Consider the following 19,968-nt stretch of genomic DNA (forward strand, 5'->3'; position numbering starts at 1 on the left):
TACAGTACAAAGGGATCTGGGGGTCCTGGTGCATGAAACACAAAAAGTTAGTATGCAGGTGCAGCAGGTGATCAGGAAGGCCAATGGAATCTTGGCTTTTATTGCGAGGGGGATGGAGTATAAAAACAGGGAAGTCTTGCTGCAGTTATACAGGGTATTGGTGAGGCCACACCTGGAATACTGCGTGCAGTTTTGGTTTCCATATTTAAGAAAAGATATACTTGCTCTCGAGGCGGTTCAGAGAAGGTTCACTCGGTTGATTCCAGAGATGATGGGGTTGACGTATGAGGAAATGTTGTGTAGGTTGGGACTCTACTCATTGGAGTTCATATCTTATCGAAACATATAAGATTGTGAGGGGGCTTGATCGGGTGGATGCGGTGAGGATGTTTCCACGGATGGGTGAGACTAGAACTAGGGGGCATAATCTTAGAATAAGGGGCTGCCCTTTCAAAACTGAGATGAGGAGAAACTTCTTCACTCAGAGGGTAGTAAATCTATGGAGTTTGCTACCCCAGAGAGCTGTGGAAGCTGCAACATCAAATAAATTTAAAATGGAGATCGACATTTTCCTAGCAGATAAGGGAATTAGGGGTTACGGGGATAGGGCAGGGAAGTGGACGTGAGTCTAGATTCAGATCAGCCATGATCCTATTGAATGGCGGAGCAGGCCTGAGGGGCCGTATGGCCTACTCCTGCTCCTACTTCTTATGTTCTTGTGTTCTTATAACCAGCCTGTGATAAATCTTCACAGATAACCTGCCTGGGATAAATCCTCACATAACCAGCCTGGGCCAAATCCTCACAGATAATCAGCCTGGGATAAATCCTCAGAGATAACCAGCCTGGGCCAAATCTTCACAGAGAACCAGCCTGGGATAAATCCTTACAGAGAACCAGCCTGGGATAAATCCTCACAGAGAACCATCCTGGGATAAATCCTCACAGATAACCAGCCTGGGATAAATCCTCACAGATAACCAGCCTGGGATAAATCCTCACAGATAACCAGCCTGGGCCAAATCCTCACAGATAACCAGCCTGGGATAAATCTTCACAGATAACCAGCCTGGGATAAATCTTCACAGATAACCAGCCTGGGATAAAACTTCACAAATAACCAGCCTGGGATAAATCTTCACAGATAACCAGCCTGGGATAAATACGCTCAGATAACCAGCCTGGGATAAATCCTCACAGATAACCAGCCTGGGATAAATCCTCACAGATAACCAGCCTGGGATAAAACTTCACAAATAACCAGCCTGGGATAAATCTTCACAGATAACCAGCCTGGGATAAATACGCTCAGATAACCAGCCTGGGATAAATCCTCACAGATAACCAGCCTGGGATAAATCCTTACAGATAACCAGCTTCGGATAAATCTTCACAGATAACCAGCCTGGGATAAATCCTCACAGATAACCAGCCTGGGATAAATCTTCACTGATAACCAGCCTGGGATAAATCCTCACAGATAACCAGCCTGGGATAAATCTTCACAGATAACCAGCCTGGGATAAATCCTCACAGATAACCAGCCTGGGATAAATCCTCACAGATAACCAGCCTGGGATAAATCTTGATAGATAACCAGCCTGGGATAAATCTTGATAGACAACCAGCCTGGGCCAAATCCTCACAGATAACCAGCCTGGGATAAATCCTCACAGATAACCAGCCTGGGATAAATCTTCACAGATAACCAGCCTGGGATAAATCCTCACAGATAACCAGCCTGGGATAAATCCTCACAGATAACCAGCCTGGGATAAATCCTCACAGATAACCAGCCTGGGATAAATATTCACAGATAACCAGCCTGGGCCAAATCCTCACAGATAACCAGCCTGGGATAAATCTTCACAGATAACCAGCCTGGGATAAATCCTCACAGATAACCAGCCTGGGATAAATCTTCACAGATAACCAGCCTGGGATAAATGCACACAGATAACCAGCCTGGGATAAATCTTCACAGATAACCAGCCTGGGCCAAATCCTCACAGATAACCAGCCTGGGATAAATGCACACAGATAACCAGCCTGGGATAAATCTTCACAGATAACCAGCCTGGGATAAATCCTCACAGATAACCAGCCTGGGATAAATCCTCACAGATAACCAGCCTGGGATAAATCTTCACAGATAACCAGCCTGGGATAAATCTTCACAGATAACCAGCCTGGGATAAATGCACACAGATAACCAGCCTGGGATAAATCTTCACAGATAACCAGCCTGGGATAAATCCTCACAGATAACCAGCCTGGGATAAATCCTCACAGATAACCAGCCTGGGATAAATCTTCACAGATAACCAGCCTGGGATAAATCTTCACAGATAACCAGCCTGGGGTAAATCTTCACAGATAACCAGCCTGAGATAAATCTTCACAGATAACCAGCCTGGGATAAATCTTGATAGATAACCAGCCTGGGATAAATCTTCACAGATAACCAGCCTGGGATAAATCTTCACAGATAACCAGCCTGGGATAAATCCTCACAGATAACCAGCCTGGGATAAATCCTCACAGATAACCAGCCTGGGATAAATATTCACAGATAACCAGCCTGGGATAAATCCTCACAGATAACCAGCCTGGGATAAATCCTCACAGATAACCAGCCTGGGATAAATCTTCACAGATAACCAGCCTGGGATAAATCTTCACAGATAACCAGCCTGGGATAAATCCTCACAGATAACCAGCCTGGGATAAATCCTCACAGATAACCAGCCTGGGATAAATCCTCACAGATAACCAGCCTGGGATAAATCCTCACAGATAACCAGCCTGGGATAAATATTCACAGATAACCAGCCTGGGATAAATCCTCACAGATAACCAGCCTGGGATAAATCCTCACAGATAACCAGCCTGGGATAAATCCTCACAGATAACCAGCCTGGGATAAATCCTCACAGATAACCAGCCTGGGATAAATATTCACAGATAACCAGCCTGGGATAAATCTTCACAGATAACCAGCCTGAGATAAATCTTCACAGATAACCAGCCTGGGATAAATCTTCACAGATAACCAGCCTGGGATAAATCTTCACAGATAACCAGCCTGGGATAAATCCTCACAGATAACCAGACTGGGATAAATCCTCACAGATAACCAGCCTGGGATAAATCCTCACAGATAACCAGCCTGGGATAAATCTTCACAGATAACCAGCCTGGGATAAATCCTCACAGATAACCAGCCTGGGATAAATCTTCACAGATAACCAGCCTGGGATAAATGCACACAGGTAACCAGCCTGGGATAAATCTTCACAGATAACCAGCCTGGGCCAAATCCTCACAGATAACCAGCCTGGGATAAATGCACACAGATAACCAGCCTGGGATAAATCTTCACAGATAACCAGCCTGGGATAAATCCTCACAGATAACCAGCCTGGGATAAATCCTCACAGATAACCAGCCTGGGATAAATCTTCACAGATAACCAGCCTGGGATAAATCTTCACAGATAACCAGCCTGGGATAAATGCACACAGATAACCAGCCTGGGATAAATCTTCACAGATAACCAGCCTGGGATAAATCCTCACAGATAACCAGCCTGGGATAAATCCTCACAGATAACCAGCCTGGGATAAATCTTCACAGATAACCAGCCTGGGATAAATCTTCACAGATAACCAGCCTGGGGTAAATCTTCACAGATAACCAGCCTGAGATAAATCTTCACAGATAACCAGCCTGGGATAAATCTTGATAGATAACCAGCCTGGGATAAATCTTCACAGATAACCAGCCTGGGATAAATCTTCACAGATAACCAGCCTGGGATAAATCCTCACAGATAACCAGCCTGGGATAAATCCTCACAGATAACCAGCCTGGGATAAATATTCACAGATAACCAGCCTGGGATAAATCCTCACAGATAACCAGCCTGGGATAAATCCTCACAGATAACCAGCCTGGGATAAATCTTCACAGATAACCAGCCTGGGATAAATCTTCACAGATAACCAGCCTGGGATAAATCCTCACAGATAACCAGCCTGGGATAAATCCTCACAGATAACCAGCCTGGGATAAATCCTCACAGATAACCAGCCTGGGATAAATATTCACAGATAACCAGCCTGGGATAAATCCTCACAGATAACCAGCCTGGGATAAATCCTCACAGATAACCAGCCTGGGATAAATCCTCACAGATAACCAGCCTGGGATAAATCCTCACAGATAACCAGCCTGGGATAAATATTCACAGATAACCAGCCTGGGATAAATCTTCACAGATAACCAGCCTGAGATAAATCTTCACAGATAACCAGCCTGGGATAAATCTTCACAGATAACCAGCCTGGGATAAATCCTCACAGATAACCAGCCTGGGATAAATCCTCACAGATAACCAGCCTGGGATAAATCCTCACAGATAACCAGCCTGGGATAAATCCTCACAGATAACCAGCCTGGGATAAATCTTCACAGATAACCAGCCTGGGATAAATCCTCACAGATAACCAGCCTGGGATAAATCTTCACAGATAACCAGCCTGGGATAAATGCACACAGGTAACCAGCCTGGGATAAATCTTCACAGATAACCAGCCTGGGCCAAATCCTCACAGATAACCAGCCTGGGATAAATGCACACAGATAACCAGCCTGGGATAAATCTTCACAGATAACCAGCCTGGGATAAATCCTCACAGATAACCAGCCTGGGATAAATCCTCACAGATAACCAGCCTGGGATAAATCTTCACAGATAACCAGCCTGGGATAAATCTTCACAGATAACCAGCCTGGGATAAATGCACACAGATAACCAGCCTGGGATAAATCTTCACAGATAACCAGCCTGGGATAAATCCTCACAGATAACCAGCCTGGGATAAATCCTCACAGATAACCAGCCTGGGATAAATCTTCACAGATAACCAGCCTGGGATAAATCTTCACAGATAACCAGCCTGGGGTAAATCTTCACAGATAACCAGCCTGAGATAAATCTTCACAGATAACCAGCCTGGGATAAATCTTGATAGATAACCAGCCTGGGATAAATCTTCACAGATAACCAGCTTGGGATAAATCTTCACAGATAACCAGCCTGGGATAAATCCTCACAGATAACCAGCCTGGGATAAATCCTCACAGATAACCAGCCTGGGATAAATATTCACAGATAACCAGCCTGGGATAAATCCTCACAGATAACCAGCCTGGGATAAATCCTCACAGATAACCAGCCTGGGATAAATCTTCACAGATAACCAGCCTGGGATAAATCTTCACAGATAACCAGCCTGGGATAAATCCTCACAGATAACCAGCCTGGGATAAATCCTCACAGATAACCAGCCTGGGATAAATCCTCACAGATAACCAGCCTGGGATAAATATTCACAGATAACCAGCCTGGGATAAATCCTCACAGATAACCAGCCTGGGATAAATCCTCACAGATAACCAGCCTGGGATAAATCCTCACAGATAACCAGCCTGGGATAAATCCTCACAGATAACCAGCCTGGGATAAATATTCACAGATAACCAGCCTGGGATAAATCTTCACAGATAACCAGCCTGAGATAAATCTTCACAGATAACCAGCCTGGGATAAATCTTCACAGATAACCAGCCTGGGATAAATCCTCACAGATAACCAGCCTGGGATAAATCCTCACAGATAACCAGCCTGGGATAAATATTCACAGATAACCAGCCTGGGATAAATCCTCACAGATAACCAGCCTGGGATAAATCCTCACAGATAACCAGCCTGGGATAAATCTTCACAGATAACCAGCCTGGGATAAATCTTCACAGATAACCAGCCTGGGATAAATCCTCACAGATAACCAGCCTGGGATAAATCCTCACAGATAACCAGCCTGGGATAAATATTCACAGATAACCAGCCTGGGATAAATCCTCACAGATAACCAGCCTGGGATAAATCCTCACAGATAACCAGCCTGGGATAAATCCTCACAGATAACCAGCCTGGGATAAATCCTCACAGATAACCAGCCTGGGATAAATATTCACAGATAACCAGCCTGGGATAAATCTTCACAGATAACCAGCCTGGGATAAATCCTCACAGATAACCAGCCTGGGATAAATCCTCACAGATAACCAGCCTGGGATAAATCCTCACAGATAACCAGCCTGGGATAAATCCTCACAGATAACCAGCCTGGGATAAATATTCACAGATAACCAGCCTGGGATAAATCTTCACAGATAACCAGCCTGGGATAAATCCTCACAGATAACCAGCCTGGGATAAATCCTCACAGATAACCAGCCTGGGATAAATCCTCACAGATAACCAGCCTGGGATAAATCCTCACAGATAACCAGCCTGGGATAAATATTCACAGATAACCAGCCTGGGATAAATCTTCACAGATAACCAGCCTGAGATAAATCTTCACAGATAACCAGCCTGGGATAAATCTTCACAGATAACCAGCCTGGGATAAATCCTCACAGATAACCAGCCTGGGATAAATCCTCACAGATAACCAGCCTGGGATAAATATTCACAGATAACCAGCCTGGGATAAATCCTCACAGATAACCAGCCTGGGATAAATCCTCACAGATAACCAGCCTGGGATAAATCTTCACAGATAACCAGCCTGGGATAAATCTTCACAGATAACCAGCCTGGGATAAATCCTCACAGATAACCAGCCTGGGATAAATCCTCACAGATAACCAGCCTGGGATAAATCCTCACAGATAACCAGCCTGGGATAAATCTTCACAGATAAACAGCTCAAACCAATTTTTGACATATAACCAGCCTGGGATAAATCCTCACAGATAAACAGCTCAAACCAATTTTTGACATATAACCAGCCTGGGCCAAACCCCAGTCTAATCACCCAGCCAACCGCTTCCTTAATCCCCCACCCCCTCCCCTCCCCCCCACCCACCACCTCCGTATCCACCCCTCCCTGCTCCCCCACCCACACCCAGCCCCCAATATCCCCTCCCTGCTCTCTCCCACTCTCCTCTACAACCCCTTCCTGCATTTTCCTGCTCCCCCCACCCTCCCTGCCACTCCTATCTATCCCCGACATCCTCCGTGCTTCCCACCCTCTGCCTGCTCCCCCCACCCTCTCCCCTTGTTCCAGAGCCCAACTTGTTCACTAACTCTGGTCTTTAACAGCACCTACCTGGTGATTGGCGTCTGGCCCATTTCTCTCGGTGTCTGAAAGGGAGACAGAGACAGATGATTATTATTAATCACTCACTCAGTACAAGTGTTGGGCAGCATTAATGAGCAGAGACAGAGGCAGTGAAGTGATGCTGGAATCATGGGAGTTCGTCAGTGAAAAGATGAGTCTTTAGTTTAACTTGCTGCATTCGCCTGTGTCAAATGGAGGGAGTGATCACTGCACTGTCGGAGGGTCAGTACTGAGGGAGCGCTGCACTGTTGGAGGGGCAGTACTGAGGGGGCGCTGCACTGTTGGAGGGTCAGTACTGAGTGAGCGCTGCACTGTCGGAGGGGCAGTACTGAGGGAGCGCTGCACTGTTGGAGGGGCAGTACTGAGGGGGCGCTGCACTGTTGGAGGGTCAGTACTGAGGGAGCGCTGCACTGTCGGAGGGGCAGTACTGAGGGAGCGCTGCACTGTTGGAGGGGCAGTACTGAGGGAGCGCTGCTTTGTCGGAGGGTCAGCACTGAGAGAGCGCTGCTTTGTCGGAGGGGCAGTACTGAGGGAGCGCTGCACTGTCGGAGGGGCAGTACTGAGGGAGCGCTGCACTGTCGGAGGGGCAGTACTGAGGGAGTGCTGCACTGTCGGACGGGCAGTACTGAGGGAGCGCCGCAGTGTCGGAGGGGCAGTACTGAGGGAGCGCTGCTTTGTCGGAGGGGCAGTACTGAGGGAGTGCTGCAGTGTCAGGACTGGAACTTGAGGGATTGGGGAATTGTCCACTACCCATCCCAATTCTCTCCGTGAAACCTTATCCTGGAATGGGTAAATTGTCTGGAGTTGGATAACCCCTGACTCAATGGACCTGAGTGTGGAGTTTGGATAGCTTGCTAGGTCTCTTTTCTCTTGAAAAGAGAAGGCTGAGGGGTAACCTAATAGAGGTCTTTAAAATTATGAAAGGTTTTGATAGAGTGGATAGAGAGAGAGTGTTTCCACTTGTGGGGAAGAGCAAAGCTAGAGGCCATCAATATAAGATAGTCACCAAGAAATCAAGGAGGGAATTCAGAAGAAACTTCAATGTCCAGTGCGTGGTGAGAATGTGGTTGAGGCAAATAGTATCGATGCATTTAAAGGGAAGCTAGATAAGCATATGAGGGAGAAGGGAATGGAGGGTTATACTGATAGAGTTAGATGAGGAAAGATGAGAGGAGGCTCGAGTGGAGCATAAACAACATCATGGACTGGTTAGGCCGAAAGCCCTGTTTCTGTGCTGTGTATTCTATGTAGATTGGGCTGACTACACGTCCCCAATTTCCAGGGACAGTCCCCGGATGAGGTACTGTGTGCCCTGGCAAACAATGTCCCCAGAAGAGTCCCCGGTTCATGAAGCTCGCCCCCGCATACCCTAAACTTTGAATTTCTCGTGCTGGTATATGACGTACAACACACATACATTCTACCATTTGCCCTTACTTGATTACACCGTCCCTGCCCGGGTGCCCCGTCAATCATGCTCACCCATGAGCACCGACCTGAGGCGGGCTCGGCAGTGTACTCTTTTTATACGGGGTGGATAAACAAATCAACTGTAACTTAATAAAACTTTAAATAAAACTTAACAAATTAAATTAAAATTTGGTTCCCGGTGGTGATAATGCACTCCAGTCCTCGCGGTGCCCACCGGTCGCGGAAGGGCTCAAGCGTGCCGGCGGACACCGCGTGCTCCATCTCCAGGACCACCCGGGCACGAACATGGCCGCGGAAGAGAGGCAGGCAATCGGGCCGAACGACCCCCTCGACCACCCGCTGCCTGGACCAATCGATGGATTTTTTGGCCAGGCCCAGGAGCAGTCCTATGAGGAGGTCCTCCGATCTGCCCGCTCCCCTCCGCACCGGGTGACCAAAGATCAGGAGCGTGGGACTGAAGTGCAGCCAAAAATCGAGGAGCAGCCCCTTCAAGTAGTGAAAGAGGGGCTGCAACCTCTCACACTCCCTGTAAACATGAAACACGGACTCCTCCAGGCCGCAGAAAAGGCAGGCGGCCTGGGAGTCCGTGAACCTATTTAAAACCATATTGCACGGGACTGCTCCGTGCAACACCCTCCAGGCCAAGTCCCCAATAGAACAAGGGAGGACTCCCGTGTAGAGAGCCCTCCATTGGGGACCTCCGCCGGACGGCAAGATGGCGTGTCCGGACGGCAGACGAAGATGGCAAAGTGGAGAGTGTGCAGGAGCAGCCCGTACAGGAAACGCCTCCGTGCAGAATGAAAAGGCACGGAGGGCATTTCCCCGAGACAGCACAAATTGTGAGGCGCCGGTTCCCGAGAGGGGTGGGCTCGGCAGTGTAAGGGGAGGGTGTATCGGGTAGCGTCCATGACATGAATTAGTCATTCATGAAAGAAAGGCTTATAAAATAATACTGAGCGGCCTATGGGTGGCGCTGTCCAGGGAGAGTATTAATACTCGGGCACGGGCCCAGCTTGCCCAGGACATTCTTAACAGGAACTAGTGAAGGACACAACTAGACCTCCGTTGTAAAACAGTTGATTAAAGCTTTGTTTACCGCTTAGACCAAGTGCCTAGTAGTTTTCTTACGTCAGTCCACGTGAATCGAGCGCCGAGCACGCGCTGCCAGCAAGTTCGGCTGTGCTCCCGACCCAGCCTTGCTCGACAACCAAACCCCCACATTGTTCTCCCCTCTTCCTTCGCTACGGGATGCACCAGTTTGAATGGCAAGCGGTCGTGAACCGATTGGTCGGCGGGCTTCTAATTTCATCATCTCCTCCCTCCCCCCACCCGCCCCCCACAATTCGAAATGGTCACAATTCGGAAGTTGATTGGTCGGTCAGTGATGGTTACGCCCAATGATGTTGTTAATATATGGTGTGATTATTTTTGGGGAAAAAACGGTCGGCAACACTCGAGTGCAGTGGAGACAAAAGGACAGGTGTCAGCAAGAGCCTGCAGCAGTGGACACGGAAATCTGACATTCCTGAACAGTGTTCTTGTATTATTTAGAAACAGAGTCTGAATGCGTTTCAATAAGGCGACATGACACCCGCGGTAATTATATACACATTTGTTTTGCATTGGCAATGTATGTGTGTAGCTGGTAAAATATAGGCTGCTAAAAACGTTTGCCTCGCTACGATACGCAACCTACGTTTTCCGTCCTGGCTACTTTGCTGTGCTCCCGTCCTGTGCGTCCCCAGATTCGGTTTAGGAAATATGGTCACCCTAATGGATTCTATGTAACCTCTGACTCACTGGGTCTGGGCCTGGGGTTTGGATCACCCGAGTCACTGGGCCTGGGGTTTGGATCACCCCTGCCTCACTGGGCCTGGGTGTGGGGTTTGGATAGCCCCTGAGTCACTGGGCCTGGGGTTTGGATCATCCCTGACTCACTGGGCCTGGGGTTTGTATCACCCCTGAGTCACTGGGCCTGGGGTTTGGATCACCCCTGCCTCACTGGGCCTGGGTGTGGGGTTTGGATAGCCCCTGACTCACTGGGTCTGGGCCTGGGGTTTGGATCACCCCTGACTCACTGGGCCTGGGGTTTGGATCACCCCTGCCTCACTGGGCCTGGGTGTGGGGTTTGGATAGCCCCTGACTCACTGGGTCTGGGCCCTGTCTCGGGGTGATACCTCTGGTTCAATTGCCGTCTCCACAGGAGACTCTTGTCCAGACACAAATTGGTGAGGTAATCCTCCGATTAGTTTTCACGCTCTGACATGTGGCTGGGAGTCAGCCGGCCTCCCTTCTGTCGCCCTGTGGCCATTCTTCGTAGGTGGTCCTGGGCCTGCGGTAATCGGATCCTCCGACTTCAGCAACATTGGGCGGAACCTCCTCGCTGCCCGAACAGGCAGGTCAGTCACTGTCAGAGACCAGGGCCAGGCAAGTACACTTTCTGGCAGGCATCAAGAGCAGGAACTCCAGCTGATTTTACCCTCTCTAATCCCCGATCAATGAGGCCAATTGTAGCCCCACCATTGTCCAAGCTAAGATCAGGCTAAAACAACACAGGTCGGCGATGGAACTTGGGCTTTTCCTGCTCTGTGTGGGGCTCAGTCCCACAGTGACGGTGTATCGGAACAGAACGAGAGCTGATATAGAGGCCCTGCAGCCACTCCCAGACCTGGCTGGTCACACAGTGTACAATCCCTCCACCACACAACAAGGGGCTGACATCAGTGTGATCACAGCCAGTGCTGCTGAACAGGTCAAGACGGCCCTAACTCAAGGCAAAACAACCTCCGAGTGCCATTTCGGCCCACATATTGATATACAAAGGGAAGCTCCCAGATCCAGTCAAACTCCCGATCCAGTCCAGGCTGCCGATCCAGTCCCGGCTCCCGACCCAGTCCAGGCTCCCGACCCAGTCCAGGCTCCCGACCCAGTCCAGGCTCCCGATCCAGTCCAGGCACCCGTTCCAGTCCAGGCTCCCAATCCAGTCCAGGCTCCCGATCCAGTCCAATCTCCTGATCCAGTCCAGACACCCGATCCAGTCCAGGCTCCCGACCCAGTCCAGGCTCCCGATCCAGTCCAGGCACCCGTTCCAGTCCAGGCTCCCGATCCAGTCCAGGCTCCCGATCCAGTCCAATCTCCTGATCCAGTCCAGACTCCCGATCCAGTCCAGACTCCCGATCCAGTCCAGACTCCCGATTCAGTCCAGGCTCCAGATCCAGTCCAGACTCCCGATCCAGTCCAGACTCCCGATCCAGTCCAGACTCCCGATTCAGTCCAGGCTCCCGATCCAGTCCAATCTCCTGATCCAGTCCAGACTCCCGATCCAGTCCAGACTCCCGATCCAGTCCAGACTCCCGATTCAGTCCAGGCTCCAGATCCAGTCCAAGCTCCCGATCCAGCCCAGGCTCCCGATCCAGTCCAGGCTCCCGATCCAGTCCAGGCTCCCGATCCAGTCCAATCTCCCGATCCAGTCCAGACTCCCGATCCAGTCCAGACTCCCGATCCAGTCCAGACTCCCGATCCAGTCCAGACTCCCAATTCAGTCCAGGCTCCAGATCCAGTCCAAGCTCTCGATCCAGTCCAGGCTCCCGATCCAGTCCAGGCTCCCGATACAGTCCAGGCTCCCGATCCAGTCCAGGCTCCCGATCCCGTCCAGGCTCCCGATCCCGTCCAGGCTCCCGATCCAGTCCAGGCTCCCGATACAGTCCAGGCTCCCAATCCTGTCCAGGCTCCCGATCCCGTCCAGGCTCCCGATCCAGTCCAGGCTCCCGATCCAGTCCAGACTCCCGATCCAGTCCAGACTCCCAATTCAGTCCAGGCTCCAGATCCAGTCCAAGCTCTCGATCCAGTCCAGGCTCCCGATCCAGTCCAGGCTCCCGATACAGTCCAGGCTCCCGATCCAGTCCAGGCTCCCAATCCCGTCCAGGCTCCCGATCCCGTCCAGGCTCCCGATCCAGTCTAGACTCCCAGATCCAATCCACGATCCCAATCGAGTCCACACTCCCGATCCAATAGCAACAACTTGTATTTATATAGCGTCTTTAACATAGTAAAATGTCCCAAGGTGCTTCACAGGAGCATTATAAAACAACATTTCACACTGAGCCACATAAGGAGATATTGGTCAAAGAGGGAGCTTTTAAGGAGCGCCTTAAAGGAGGAAAGAGAGGTAGAGAGGTGGAGAGGTTTAGGGAGGGAAATCCAGAGCTTAGGGCCTGGGCAACGGAAGGCACGGCCACCAATGGTTGAGCGATTATAATCAGGGATGCTCAAGAGGCCAGGATTAAAGGAGGGTCGTGGGCTGAAGGAGATACAGAGGGCTCGAGGCCACAGAGGGATTTGAAAACAAGAATGAGAAATTTAAGATTGAGGCGTTGCTTAACCTGGAGTCAATGTAGGTCAGCGAGCACACGTTAGGGCACGGGCAGCAGAGTTTTGGATGACCTCAAGTTTACGGAGGGTAGAATGTGGGAGGCCAGCCAGGAGTGTGTTGGAATAGTCAAGTCTAGAGGTAAAAAAGGCATGAATGAGGGTTTCAGCAGCGGATGAGCTGAGGCAAGGGCGGAGACGGGCGATGTTCTGGAAGTGGAAATAGACAGGCTTAGTGATGGAGCAGATATGTGGTCGGAAGTTCATTTCAGGGTCAAATATGACACCAAGGTTGCGAACAGACTGGTTCAGCCTCAGACAGATGCCAGGGAGAGGGATAGAGTCAGTGGGTGGCGAGGGACTGAAGACAATGGCTTCGGTCTTTCCAATATTTAGTTGGAGGAAATTCCTGCTCATCCAGAACTGGATGTCGGACAAGCGGTGTGACAATTTAGAGACAGTGGAGGGGTTGAGAGAAGTGGTGGTGAGGTAGAGCTGGGTGTCGTCAGCGTACATGTGAAAACTGATGCTGTGTTTTCGGATGATGTTGCCAAGGGGCAGCATATAAATGAGAAATCGGAGGGGGCCAAGGATAGATCCTTGGGGGACACCAGACGTAACAGTGTGGGAGCAGGAAGAGATGCCATTGCAGGTGATTCTCTGGCTGCGATTAGATAAATAAGAATGGAACTAGGAGAGTGCAGTCCCACCCAGCTGGACGATGGTGGAGAGTCACTGGAGGAGGGTGTTTGTGCTCCACCGTGTCAAAGGCTGCAGACAGGTCAAGAAGGACGAGGAGGGATAGTTTAACTTAGTCGCAGTCACATAGGATGTCATTTGTGGACTCTAATAAGAGCCGTTTCGGTACTGTGGCAGGGGTGGCAACCTAATTGGAGAGATTCAAACATGGAGTACTGGGAAAGATGGGCAGGAATTTGGGAGGTGACAACACGTTCAAGGACTTTGGAGAGGAAAGTGATGTTGGAGATGGGGTGGTAGTTTGCAAGGACGGAGGGGGCAAGGGTTGGTATTTTGAGGAGAGAGGTGATGACGGCAGATTTAAAGGGGACGGGGACAATACCTGAGGAGAGAGAACTGTTTACAGTGTCAGCTAACATGGGGGCCAGGAAGGGAAGTTGGGTGGTCAGCAGTTTAGTGGGAATAGGGTCAAGGGAGTAGGAAGTGAGTCTCGTGGACAAGATGAGCTCAGGGAAGGCATGAGGGGAGATCGGAGAGAAACTGGAGAAAGATGCGAGTTCAGGGCTAAGGCAAGGGGGGTACCTTAGAGGAAGTTGGCCCAGTGGGCTAGGAGAAGGAAGGGAACTGGCAGAGGCAGCTGAATGGATGGTCTCAATCTTAGAGACAAAGAAGTCCATGAACTCCTCAAACTTGTTGGAAGTGAGGGTGGAGGAGACGGGGAGAGGGGTTTAAGACTGTTTGCAGTAGAGAAAATAAGCCGGGGTTGATCTTTGCATTCCAGAATGATCCTGGAATAGTGAGCAGTGTTGGCAGACGAGAGCAGGACCCGATAGTGCTTTATGTGGTCCGGCCAGGTCTAGCGGTGAATGGCTAAACCAGGTGTCCGCCATATCTGTTCAAGGCTGGATTTGAGGGAGCAGAGATGAGGGCCGTACCGGGGAAACGGCCAGGGTGTGGGAGAGTAATGGTTTTAAAGGGGGCTAGGGCATCAAAGGTGGAGGTGAGGGTGTGGTTGAGCAGATCGGCAGCTGCAGAAATGTCATGGTGAATGGAGGGCCAAAGGCTGGACAGTTGGGATTTTTAAAGTGCAGTTGTAAGTGAATTGGAAGAGAGTTTTTCCAGGGGCGGACACAGAAGGAAGTAGGGTTGTGAGGGGGAAGGGGGATGTGGGTGGAGAGCGAGACAAGGAAGTGGTCAGAGATGGCCTTATCTATTACTGACACGATGGGAGTAGCGAGGCCACGTGAGATGGCAAGATCGAGGGGCTGGCCGTGAATACGGGTTGGGGCGTTTACACCGAGGGGGAGATTAAGGGAGGACAGGAGGTTGGTGAACTCAGAGGCGAGAGAGCATGATGAATTGAGATGGGGGTTGAAATCACCAAGGATGAGAAATCGTTCAGTGCAGAGGCTGAGGAAGGAAAGCAGTGAAGATATCTCGGTAATAACATTTTTACAGGACTTGGGTGGGCGGTAGAGAATGAGGATTTTAAAGGAGAGGCGAGAGGGGTGGACTGAGGTGAGATGCTCAAAGGAGGAGAAAGCGCCAGAGGAGTAGGAGGACAGACCAGGGTGTGATTTGGTGATAGAGCCACACCGTCACCACGGCGGTCTGAGCGGAGCAAGTGGTGGAAGGTATAGCCAGGTGGGGAGGCTTCATTTAGGGGGAAGGTGTCATCACCCCTCAGCCAGGTTTCCGTCAAAGCCATGAAGTCATGCAATCATCCAAAATAAGCTCATGTATTGCAAGAGCCTTGTTAACAAGTGAGCGGACATTCTGGAAGGAGATGCAGAGAGGGGCGGTGATGGCTGATCCACTGGCAGAGTCCACTGGGAGGGGTGAGTTGGACGGGGAGGAGATTGGCAAGATTAGCCCCCAGCGGGGGCACTAGGCGGGAAGGCCGGCGAGGGAGTAGGATGGGGCTGTTGCTGCTCGTGAGGAGGCAGTGACGAGTGCCTTGATGGGCCCTTCGGAGGATGCCAAGAGAGGCTTACCTAAGAGGGAGTCAAGCCTGGGACAACGGCAGAGAGCAGGAAGATTGAAGAGTACTGAAGGGTTGGGGTAGGGATTTGGGAGGGCAGAGTACCCGAGAGTGGAGAAATGAAAGGAGGCATGTCGACAGGAGAGGGGGGTCTAGGAGGGGTAGAGAGAAAAGAATTAAAAAAATTAAGAAAAAAGTGGAAATAGAAGTGATAGGCTCGGGCCCGGAGCGGCAGCCACAGAAAACTCCAGTTACATAGGCCTGGTTACATAGAAACATAGAAGATAGGAGCAGGAGTAGGCCATTCGGCCCCTCGAGCCTGCTCCGCCATTTAATGAGATCATGGCTGATCATCCAAATTCAGTACCCTGTCCATGCTTTCTCCCCATATCCCTTGATCCCTTTAGCCTTAAGAAATATATCTAACTCCTTCTTGAATATATTTAATGAATTGGCCTCAACTGCCTTTTGTGGTCGAGAGTTCCACAGGTTCACCACTCTCTGGGTGAAGAAATTCCTCCTCATCTCTGTCCTAAATGGCTTACCCCTTATCTTTAGACTGTGACCCCTGGTTCTGGACTCCCCCGCCATCGGGAACATCCTTCCTGCATCTAGTCTGTCTAGTCCTGCTAGAATTTTATAAGTTTCAATGAGATCCCCTCTCATTCTTCTAAACACCTGTGAATATAAGCCCAATCGACCCAATCTCTCCTCATACGTCATTCCTGCCATCCCAGGTATCAGTCTGGTGAATCTTCGCTGCACTCCCTCCATGGCAAGAACATTCTTCCTCAGATAAGGCGACCAAAACTGCACACAATACTCAAGGTGTGGTCTCACCAAGGCCCTGTACAACTGCAGCAAGACATCCTTGCTCCTGTACTCGAATCCTCTCGCTATGAAGGTCAACATACCATTTGAATTCTTAACCGCCTGCTGTACCTGCATGCTTACCTTCAGCGACTGGTGCACAAGGACACCCAGGTCTCGTTGCACTTCCCCTTCTCCCAATCTATTGCCGTTCAGATAATAATCTGCCTTCCTGTTTTTGCCACCAAAGTGGATAACCTCGCATTTACCCACATTATACTGCATCTGCCATGCATCTGCCCAATCACCCAATCTGTCCAAATCATACTGGAGTTTCTCGGCATCCTCCTCACAGCACACATGCCCACCCAGCTTTGTGTCGTCTGCAAACTTGGAGATATTACATCTAGTTCCCTCGTCTAGATCATTAATATATATTGTGAATAGCTGGGGTCCTAGCACCGATCCCTGTGGTACCCCACTAGTCACTGCCTGCCACCCGGAAAAAGACCCGTTTATTCCAACACTTTGCTTCCTGTCTGCCAACCAGTTCTCCATCCAAGTCAGTACCTTACCCCCAATCCCCAGTACCTGACCCCCTTACCCCCAATACCCCCAGTTACGTAGCAATTATTAGGATACCTATATCCTGGTAGTAACAGGGAATAGATAGGAGACAATAGGAGGGAGTCCAGAGTTAAAGTCAGAGGTCCCGCGGTAGGATAAAGTTGACATAGGTAGGGTGGAGTCGGCATGGAGCATTGACGAATTGTTGTCCAAGTTCGGAGACGGGTGTAGCGAGCGAGTGGAATCCAGAAGCTATTTGAAGGGTTGAGAATTGAAGGCTGGAGGTATTTCCGTGGGAATGAAGATCCAGGAGACGTGCAGAATGATCATGGCGAAGTTGGAGGTCACCGTAAGATCCAGAAATGTACTTGGGCCCAGGCGAGTAAAACACTAGCCAGAAACCAGACTGTAGCTGAAGCTGAATAACCAGTAGGACCAGTAGGCCGGTCACAGGCTCAGCAGGGAACAGCAGCGGTGGGGGAAGGGCTAAAGCTGATCAATGCTACTTTAAAATTGAAGCAACAGCACACAGCAGCTGAGTTTTACGGCATAGTCCAGTGCAGAAGCGTAGTCTTGATGTCCAGAGAAGTCCAGGAATTTGGAAGCCAAATTTGAGAAGCGATCCAGGAGCTCAATGAGAAAGGCATGGCTGGAGAACAGCAGTTTAAACTAGCCGTTAACTTGCAGTTAACTTTAAAATGCGCCCACTAATAGAGCTAGGGGAACTTAAACAGCGGAAGAGAGGAGATTGGGAGAGAGAGGGCAAAAGATGGCAGCGGATTGCCAAGGATACAGGCGCACAGTGAGGATCTCCCTCGGGAGCTGCCAGACTAGGAGCCATCTTGGGACAATGTCCAGTCCAGTCCAGACTCCCGATCCAGTCCAAGATCCCGGTCCAATCGAAGCTCCCGATCCGGTACACGCTCCCGATTCGATACATGCTCCCGATCCAGTCCCAGCTCCTGATCCAGTCCAATTTTTCTTTGGACACTAAGGGAATCAAGGGATACTGGGATAGGGTGAAAACATGGATTTCAGGTGGAAGATCAGCCATGATCTTATGGCGGAGCAGGCTCAAAGGGCCGAATGGCCTACTCCTGCTCCTATTTCCTATCTTCTTATTTCTTATTTTGCAGAGACGCAGGTTACACAGAGACACGTTACAGAGACACGTTACATAGACTCATAGAAATTGGGTATAGCCCCACTTGAGGCGTTAGAATTGGCGCTGCGCAAAGTTTATAGCCAGACGCAACTTATCGCCGCCTGGCGCGATATTGGGTTGCATCGCCCCCAAAGGTGATTGAGGCGCGAATTCAGGCGTTGCACGGGACTCCTAAGGCGCTAAACTTCCGGCGCAACCCAATATCGGCGCGGACGGGCGCAGCGCAGGTGCTCTCAATTACTGATAACCACGAGACTTCCAGGCGCCGGCCGGCTCTTAAAGGGGTGGGTCAGTCAGCTTCAGCATCCACACTCTGCGCCTTGCAGGCCTCAGAATCGGCGCAGGCCCTTCTCTGGTGCTAAAAACTTGGACCAGATGGAGAAGGTCAGGCAGAGAGCAGAGCGCTTGACCAATGAGGCTCTGGAGCAATTGGTGGCCGCAGTGGAGCGCCGTCGAGATGTTCTGTACCCAGACAATGGCAGGAGGCCGAATCATAAGGACTACCGACGAGCTTGGAGGGATGTATGCCAGAGGGTCAACTCCAGCAACATGGTGACCAGGAGCCCTGTCCAAGAGCCCTGTCCAATGCAGAAATAAATTCAATGACCTCACTCGGGTCGTCAGGGTGAGTGTTGTTTCTGCATACTTCTGCATCCCTTCATTTGCACCTGTCTTTATGGCTACAGGGTGGCCTGTGCCCCATTCGCCATCTGCCAGCAAGCACCCATGGCCCTTTCTGGGCACACACAACCCACATTTGACTCAGGGCATCATGTAAGGGCTCTTGCACCATGGGGGGCATGAGATGATCACTCAGGGCATTATGTAAGGGCTCTTGCACCATGGGGGGCATGAGATGATCACTCAGGGCATCATGTAAGGGCTCTTGCACCATGGGGGGCATGAGATGGTCACTCAGGGCATCATGTAACATAACTTCCCCTCCTTTCCCCTGCAGTCCAAGCTGGTGAAGATTCGCAAAGACCAGCTTCGAACCGGTGGAGGACCTCCACAAGTGGTCACTCTCACGGATCTCGAGGAGAGAGTCCACCAGATTCTTGGAGGACGTCTGAGTGGTCCTGTAACCACTGCAGCTGCCGACCCCATTGTCGACAGCGATGGTAAGGTTCTCACCTTTTACAACTGTCTCCTTCCACTTGGTCCCCCCGCCAGCATGCTTTCTCACTGTGGAGCCATGTCATAGCCTTGCCACAATCTGGCATCCCTTGCTGCCAAGCTGTCCTTTTGCTAAAGCCACTCTTCCACCTCCCTGCTTTCAGATGCTGCATCACCAGCTCGGGATCCGGGCCCTGAAGCTGCCAGTGCCAGTGCCTCCGGAGGCGAGGATCAGGAGGAAGCCGGACCATCCGTTCCAGCCTCAGGGGAGCCTACACATCTGCAGACTGGGGATAGTAGTTCCCTGGAGGGGAGGGGGGGGGGTGCTCTGATGAGGAGCCAGTTGCCGGAACAAGCGGCCTGCAGCAACGCGAGGGGGGTAGGCAAGTTCGGGCACCGGCTCCCCGGAGGGCAAGGCAGGGCACAATGACTGCTGCACAGAGTGCAGAGGAGGTGTGTAGCCTTGCTGAAATGAGCACCCAGGCCCGGCTCAGGCACACTGAGCTTATGGCTGCAGTGGGGAGGATGCCTCAGTCGATCGACACACTGGCAAAGAGTGTGCTGGACTTTGGGGCAGCAATGGAGAGGACTGTCCAGGGCTTCAGGGCAGCAATGGAGAGGACTGTCCAGGGCTT

General features: G+C 50.7%; 1 protein-coding gene across 1 annotated transcript in view; it reads right to left on the reverse strand.

Annotated features, from left to right (window-relative positions):
* LOC147109883 (POU domain, class 2, transcription factor 2-like) overlaps positions 1-19,968 on the reverse strand; it is an 84,946-nt gene that overhangs the window by 18,932 nt on the left and 46,046 nt on the right. The window contains exon 3 of the mRNA XM_086004223.1: positions 7,185-7,219. Coding sequence (XP_085860349.1) covers positions 7,185-7,219 — 35 coding nt within the window. The remainder of the gene's footprint in view (positions 1-7,184; positions 7,220-19,968) is intronic.

The sequence above is a fragment of the Somniosus microcephalus genome, chromosome 12, assembly GCF_052327205.1.
Source record: "Somniosus microcephalus isolate GS21.2 chromosome 12, FLI_Smic_1.0, whole genome shotgun sequence".
Lineage (NCBI taxonomy): Eukaryota > Metazoa > Chordata > Chondrichthyes > Squaliformes > Somniosidae > Somniosus > Somniosus microcephalus.